The 8447-nt window shown below is 44.2% G+C and overlaps 1 protein-coding gene across 2 annotated transcripts in view; it reads right to left on the bottom strand.

The window, feature by feature from the left end:
* Nucleotides 1–877: 877 nt before the first annotated feature.
* LOC137433753 (beta-galactosidase) overlaps nucleotides 878–8447 on the bottom strand; it is a 119834-nt gene continuing 112264 nt past the window's right edge. For both annotated transcript variants that reach the window (XM_068126031.2, XM_068126029.2), the window contains one exon: nucleotides 878–1450. In XM_068126031.2, the coding sequence (XP_067982132.2) occupies nucleotides 1205–1450 (246 nt within the window). In that variant the 3' untranslated portion in view covers nucleotides 878–1204. The remainder of the gene's footprint in view (nucleotides 1451–8447) is intronic.

Here is an 8447-nt window from a genome sequence, read left to right as displayed (position 1 = left end):
AAGGCACAAACAATCAATAGAACACATATTTCACCCCCCCCCCCCCCACCGCTTCTGCAGGACCATGGCATAGATGTTATATTCATGTGTGTGTTTCCCTCAACTAGGCAGCGGGGAGGTACCACACAAGTAAGATGGTGGGGGCGCTTCAGGCTGTGGTGTCCGCAGTCCCAAAACAAGTCACTCGACTTACAACTTCATTGCCCCCCCCCCCCCTTTACCTCTTGGCCCCGTGACAGTCAAACAGCCCTTTCCGCCATTACCCTGCCGGTGGGGGTCTCCACACACCAGGCTCCGTGGCCTCCTGCTTCAGCGCAGTTACACGGATCGCTGGGAGTCTTCCACCCTAGGGCGCCCAAACAGACCCTCCACCGACGAGCTCCAATTTCCAGATACCATTGGCTGCCAGGGGTAATTACCACAGAGGGGGGTCGCAGGCATCGCTCCTCAGAGCTTGATCTGTACCTGCGGACACACACACCTTGCCCACCCACAAAATCCCCAAAACACATTTCCTCCCCATAACAACTCATGCACATTCCAACAATCAGCAAGGTACAAAAAATCAATAGAACACATATTTCACCCCCTCTGCAGGACCATGGCATAGATGTTATATTCATGTGTGTGTTTCCCTCAACTAGGCAGCGGGGAGGTAATGCACAAGTAAGATGGTGGGGGCGCTTCAGGCTGTGGTGCCCGTAGTCCCAAAAACAAGTCACTCGACTTACAAATTAATTGCCCCCCACCTCCTTCCCTCTCTCTTTAACAGAAGTTCCTTTCCAAAAAGATCTGTTCCCACTCTCATTTCTTTAATAAAACGAATAAATGAGCTAGGCCTAATTACAAGTATATAGAGGAGACAAATCAAAGGAAGTCTTGTGCGATCAAAAAGTATAATTAAATAAAATTCAAATCTGGGACAAAATGTTTGAATCCACCTTGCATTTATACACAAAGTTCAACATCAAACTCATTCATAAATCGATCTTCTTTTACTCCATCACAAATGTTCACATCACAAAAGAACTGCAAGAATCACACCCAACATGGTTCCTCAAATGGATGGAAGAAATTTGCTTCTTTTGAAAAATTTGTTTAAAAGTGTTACAGTAATTCAAAATCGCAGTTAGTATTTGTACTCTACCCAAAAGGTATAAGAGCAGCAATACGCGGATATGGACTCGGTGGATATCAGGACCCTTCATGGTATTCCAGGCAATGAAGGCTGATTCCATAGGGATTCAGAAGCTACTTCAAGGATGGGTTGATCGATGAAGCGGACAAGGCAGCGAGTCCCCCCAGAGGAACACGGTGAATGTTCCAATTCTAGAACAGTCACGTTGTTTGGTAGAAAACGAGAGAGAAAGCTCCCGGGCACATACAGGGTCTGCTGAGGTCCGCGTGACCAGTACCGCCCAAGGTTGTCGCCATTGATCCAAACGAAGCCCTGGACAAAAACAATCAGTTGCAAGGATCAAAGAACTTGTTAAACCCCTCCAAGTCGACCAAAGTAAATTGTCGATCGAACAGTCTTACTCATGATTATGGAAGTCGTCAATTGCGGACAAAGACAAAAACAGTCCTTCCCAAAAGTAACGTTTATTGAAGCCACAAATGCCAGGTGCTACAGTCACTCCACAAAAGAGTGATGTTCATCATCTGTCCAACCCATGGAGTGACACGTCTACACCTGTAATTCCCCCTGTACGACGACCAAAGTTGGAATGACTCGCATCGTGCATTCCCGTTCAGTGATTCGGGAAACATTATAACTTACACATTCACAAATAAGTTTCTCAAATGGCAATATACTTTTAGCAAAGAACATTCAATGGACGTACAGTTGTGGCCAAAAATATTGGCACCCTTGCACGTTTTTTAAATAACACAATTTTCTCTAAAAATAAGTTGAAATTAACAAAAGTATTTGGTCTCCACAATTCTTTATTTCACTGTTAATATTACAGAACCTTTGTTTTTGATTCAGAACTTAATATATCCTTTTAAATCAGAAAATAAAAAGAAATGGCATTGACAAAATTATTGACACCCAAGACTTTATATTTGGTAGCACAGACTTTGGAAGCGCTTCCCCTAGCCATGAATGAGCTTCCTCCACCTCTCTACTGGCAGTTTGGCCCACTCTTCTTGTGCAAACTGCTCCAGTTCTCCTAGATTTGAAGGGTGCCTTCTCCCAACTGCTGTTTTCAGATCTCCCCACAGGTGTTCAATGGGATTTAGATCTGGACTCATTGCGGGCCACTTCAGAACAGTCCAGTGTTTGGTCTTGAACCATTCCTGGGTGCTTTTTGAAGTGTGTTTGGGGTAATTTGTCTTGCTGTAAGACCCATGACCTTAGACCGAGACCCAAATTTCTGACATTAGGTTGAACATTGTGCTCCAAAATACCTTGGTAATCTCCTGATTTCATGATGCCATGCACACATTCAAGGCACCCAGTGCCAGAGGCAGCACAGTAACCCCAAAACATCACTGAATCTCCTCCATGTTTGACTGTAGGGAAGATGTTCTTTTCTTTGAAGGCTTCATTTTGTTTTCTGTAAACATAGAGATGATGTGCTTTTCCAAAAAGCTCTAATTTGGTCTCATCTGTCCACAAGACATTCTCCCAGAAGGATTTTGGCTTGTTCAGGTGTGTTTTGGCAAACTCCAGTCGGGCTTTTTCATGTCTCTCTCTCAGCAGTGGGGTCCTCCTGGGTCTCCTACCATAGAATCCCCTTTCATTGAGTTGGCGATGGATGGTGCGAGTTGAAACTGTCTTACCTTGTGTCTGAAGGTCAGCTTGAATCTGTTTGGCAATTGATCGAGGTGATTTCTCCACCATTCGAACAATCCTTCGCTGCAATCATCAATCAAGTTTTCTCTTGCGGCCACGTCTAGGGAGGTTGCTACAGCGTCATGGGCCTTACACTTCCTGATAACATTGCGTACGGTGGACCCTGAGCATCAAAGTCTCTGGAGATGGACTTTAGCCTTGAGATTGTCCATGCTTGTCTACAATCTTGTGCCTGACCTCCTCAGACAATTCCCTGGTTTTCTTTCTTTTCTCCATGCTCATTGCGGTACACAGTGACACAAAACAGCAGAATAACTCCTTTTCTCTTTTCAAACTGGTTGAATGAGTGATTTTTATATTGCATGCATCTGCAACTCACCATAGGTGAGTTCAATTCCAAAGTAAAGGAGAATCACCTGCTTGAAATCTAATTATTTCAAACAACTTCTAAAAGGTGCCAATAATATTGTCCAGGCCATTTTAGGATTTTGTGTGGAATAAGCTAAGATTTAGTAATATTTTCAGCTTTTTTGGTTTTGTTCCACTGCAAACCAAATGAATACATTTGTGGATACCAAAAGGTTTTTTAATTTCAACAATTTTCTGGAAGAAATGGTGCATTATTTGAAAAAAGTGCAAGGGTGCCAATATTTTTGGCCACGACTGTAAAAAGTTCACTATTTCAGCAAAAATAAGCCTGAGCCATTGATTTCAAATATCAATGAGTGAGTGTTATTATTTAATTAGCAAACTAGAATGGCACTTGGTAGAGCGCATACCTCCGTCAGGCTGAACAGTTTGTTTTGTATCCCACTGATAGGCCAGATCTGAATTCGGACCTGAACCAAAATCTAATCGGCTTGTTCTTGTCATCTAACCAACTCGTCCACCAAGTTTAGTCATAACTCATCCATAACATTTTACAGCGTAGCCCATAGGGCAAAGCCATCTAGAACAGTGTTTGTCCATCTGTATGTATGTCCCCTCAAACGTATACCAATCAGAGCTGAAGATCTGGTCACATGACAGGGTGATGTGATTACTTCTGACGTCATTACGGTGATACGGCGGCTGACTCTCCACACTCAGGCATTTTGATTCCAATTTCGTTCAGGCCGAACATATCGTCGAACCTGTCATATATCACAATCGCCATGATCTACCTTTACGTTTTTCATTCAGTGTGAAACACAAACAAACCGATTGTTAAAATGACCATCAAATATCGAAAGCATCGGCATTACGTCTCTTCCAACAAAACGGTACATATAGGCTTTAGGCTTCATGCCTCACCTTCGGGCCGCTTTGGACAAATTAAGCCCAGGTTTCTTAATACAGTAGTGTATCGTTTCAGTGGTATCGTTTTCGTAATAGTAATAATAATAATAATAATAATAATAATAATAATAATATAGTAAATTATGACCATAACAATTTAATCCCAATGCCGTGAATACATAGTTAATGGATTGAAGCGGTGTATGGTTCATGAATCAATGATAAGCAGTGTATGGTACTAACAACCATGGAAGTAAGGAATTCGCCTCGGTTTTTTGATGGCATGTTATTAACCAAAAGCTTGTGGGGTATATAGATTACAGTAGATCTTCCCTCAGTTCTGCAAGTAAAACTTACCTCACGGATGTCGGGATTCCTCCAAATTTATTTGTTTAATGTTATAAGCAGCATTAGCGACTGTTTAATAAGCTAATCATATGTGTTTGTGGTTTATAATATTTTACAAGCCGGCTACGCCGCTGTTAGACTTTCGGTCTTGTTTAGATATTGTTACGTTTGTGGAAGTGTAACTCAGTGTAACTCATTGATTGGGACTAGTAACGAAGCAGGTAGTAGCAGGTGGTCGTAAGAATGTCAGGAATGTATCTCGCTCTGTCGAAGCTGGGAGTCCTTTGTCCACCTTTATTACGACCCCGGGCTAACACACATTCCAAAGCCCGTACTATTGTTTTGGACATCGGGATGCAAAGAGGGCGAAGGAACTCCCCAGCAGGGGGGCGATTGTGGATGACCAAGGAGCTTCAGCGCACGGAGGATTAACATTTAGCGCACGGAGGATTAACTCGAGTGTGCCCATAAAAACGAGAACAAACTTTGAGTGAGCAACACATGTCACGAGAACCTCTGCCCGACGGAACGAACGAGTACGCAACGGGAAACAGCGCTAGGAGAGCACCGGCCAACGAAGAAGAACCAACGACTTGAATTACTAAATTCGTTATAGTATTATAGTTATTTTGTATTTGAAACAAGTGAATTATTAGCTAATAAAGCTTTGCTTTTGTAAAAGCTGTTTGGTCATATCGGAGCCTCCTGAGTCAAATAAGTATTCCCGAACACGTTTATGGGGGGTAGGCAATGAAATACCTTAGTCCAGGTAGATTGTATAGATAAGCATGCTACAAATGTCATGTAAGAACACCTTGATGTAAATAAGTCAGCTCCATGTGTCCAGTAAGATCGTATATGTGTCTCCATGTGAGGGGTGGAGCTATGCTAATTAGTTAGGGTGTAAGGGTAAATTCCCTGTGTGTAAATTGCCTCTGTGGTTTTCCCATTGTTCCTTATGACACATGCAACACCAGCCATGCACTCTGCACCTTTCCTAACAACAACACAACAGGCATTTTAAGGCAATTTTCCCTGCTAGAGCAGGGGTTAGCCTTACGGGCCCCATGACAATCTTCTCCATTTTGCCGTATTTTCTGCATCTCCCCTTGTTAACCCCTTTGCCCGCATTTCTTCTTCCATCACCTTTAGCCAAGTCTTTCTCGGTCTTCCCCATCCTCTACTTCCTTCTACATTCATTTCCATCATTCTTCTCAACCAGTCACTTTCATCCTTCCTCAACACAAGACCAAACTATCTCAACCTGTTTCTCTTCACAGCATCCATCACAGGCTTTATTCCAGTGGTTCTTAACCTTTTAAAAGGCGCCGAACCCTAACGAAACCCACCGAACACTCGCGGACCTCAAAACCCCTCAAATTTGACAAATTTTTTAAAGAAGAATTGCATCTGCTTCCGGTCTTGCCGGCGAGGTTTTCGTTTTTTCGAAGCTGTACACGCTCTCCACTCTATTGAAGTTAAGTAATTGTTTCCATTTGTATTTTCATCAAAACTATTTATTTTATGGTGTGTGTACGTATAGTGTGTCCCTAGGAAGATTCTCGGTGTTAATCTTTCATACCTGTATAAAATATAAAATATCGTTTCATAAAAACACAATTCGTGTCGTGTCTTTTGAGGCCTAGTACAGTGTCCGACCTTGAGGCTTTGTTTTTCTCTCAGCGGTCCGTCTATTGTGCTCCAACTACTTTCGTTTCTCTGTTTTTCCCAGTCTTTTCACCCCATACGTCCTTGTTTAAAATCTCAACTCAAAAACAAAAATAACCAAAAAAACATTTCCTTCTCTGTTCTTATTCGTTGTTCTTATTCGTTTATTCGTTGTTCTTATTCGTTCGTTCGTTCGTTCTTCAACCACGTGTTTCACCCACATTTCCCGAGATAGTTTTCACTGTTTAACTTTAAAATGTTTAAACTTTCCCCTGAAGAACTGTATTCTATCGTGTATTATAACACCTTTTTCTTCTTCTTCTTTAAAAGGTTGCTTTCGACTTGCTCACCAAATCTATTCATTCCAAAAAAAAAATCGATCTCTTACAGTGCCTCTTTCATACATTCCCTAAACTCTCCTGCTCTCCACCCCCCCCCCCCCCCCCCCCAAGCGTCCTGAAACGTATTTTTGACTCGAAGGTCACAATAAACTCATTTGGCAATAAATGTTCGTTTCCCATTAATCATACACTTTCCAAAATCCAATCTCACCCCACCCCTCCAAATCTTCCCCATTACCCCTCCCCTCCAAATCTTCCCCATCACCCCTCCCCTCCAAATCTTCCCCATCACCCATTCCTTTCAAATCTTCCCCCTTGCCCCTCCCTCCAAATTCTCCCCATCACCCACCCCTTTCAAATCTACCCCCTTGCCCCTTCCCTCCTAAACTCCCCCCTTGCCCCTCCCCTTCAAATCTACCCCCCAACCATCCCTCCCAAATTCTCCCTCCTCCCACCTCCCTCTCAAAGCTGCCTCCTCCCCACTTCGTCTCCCTTCTATCTCATACCTCCACCTCCCCCAACCTTCGACCTTCCTCTGCCCCCCCTCACAACCCCTCACTGTGCCTCATCCCATCACCATCAAACCTTTCGTCCTCCTCATCCTTCCCTTTCTTGTAACTCTTCTGTAATCTCTGCCGCACTATCAACTGCTCTTCCTACCTCCCCCTCTCATCCTTCATCTGACCCTACACCTCCCCTCCCCTGTCCTGCACCCAAAGCTCCCCCTCTCTCCTCATTAACGGTATGGACCTCAAACATCCGGGGCCTTCGCTCAAACCTGATTGATCTCTCCATTCAGGTTGCTTCTGACAATCCAGACTTGATCTGCTTAACAGAAACTTTCCTCCTTCAAGATGTCTCTGATTCCTTAATATCTCTTCCTGGTTACTCCCTCCTCCGGTATGATAGACCTGAGCCTCGTCCTGGTGGTGGGGTGGATATCTTTATCAAAAACTCTCTTCCTCACTCTCCTTGCACTGCCCTCTCTCCACCCCACCCCCAGGAGTACCTCTGGCTATGGCTTCCTCTCCGCTCCCACCTTTTGTTCATATGTGTTCTGTACCGTCCTCCAAACAGTGACGACTCCATTTACATTTCGCTGTCGGACAACATGGACCAACTTCTATCAACTCATCCAAACTCTCTCTTCCTCATATGTGGTGATTTCAACTGTCATCATGCCAGCTGGCTGGGTGTGGGTTCCTCTCTCACCAGCCATGGCACCTCAGCAAAGGACTTCTGCGACTCATTGGGACTGACACAATCTGTCAATTTCCCGACCCGGATCTCAGTCAATGGAGTATCTTCTCTTCTGGACTTGGTTATGACTAACTTCCCTGCAAATGTGTGCTGCTCTTCTTCTGCTCCAATCGGTTCTTCTGATCATGTGCTTGTTAAAGTGGACATCTCTCTGGCCATTCTCAGAAAGCCTCCTCAGCGCCGACGAGTCTGGCATTTCACTCAGGCTGACTGGCACGGTCTGAAAGCAGCCATCAATCATCTGGACTGGTCTCCCATCTCTACTGCCTCTGACATAAATTCTTCCTGGGAATTCTTCCAAAGCAAACTGCTCTCTCTCATGCACAGATTTATCCCATCTTGTCTTCAGTTGTCTTACCCTTCCTCCCATCCATGGTACACTGAATCTTGTGGTGAGGCAGTTGCCCTGAAACAACTTGCCTTTGCCTCTTGGAAGGCAAATCCAACTGAAGGCAATCTCAGTTCCTTCCACCAAGCTCGGAACAAGTGTGTGTATACCCTCAGGAGTGCCAGGAAGCACTATCTCTCCACACTCAAGATTGAACTCTCAAACCTGTCTCCTTCCTCCAAATCCTGGTGGGGTCTGGTCAAATCCGTTTCTGGTGTTTGTTCTCCCTCCATCCCCTCCCTTACCTCAAATGGCTATACAGTTGACACAGCACGTGACAAAGCTGAATGCCTCAACTCTGTGTTTGCCTCAAAATCTTGTGTCCCAAACCCATCTCTCTCTGTTCCCACCTTTCCCAGTCGAA

This window comes from Myxine glutinosa, chromosome 10, assembly GCF_964187855.1.
Source record: "Myxine glutinosa chromosome 10, kmMyxGlut1.1, whole genome shotgun sequence".
NCBI classification, from domain to species: domain Eukaryota; kingdom Metazoa; phylum Chordata; class Myxini; order Myxiniformes; family Myxinidae; genus Myxine; species Myxine glutinosa.
Note: the sequence above shows the minus strand (reverse complement) of the source record. Positions and strands in the feature narration are given on the sequence as shown.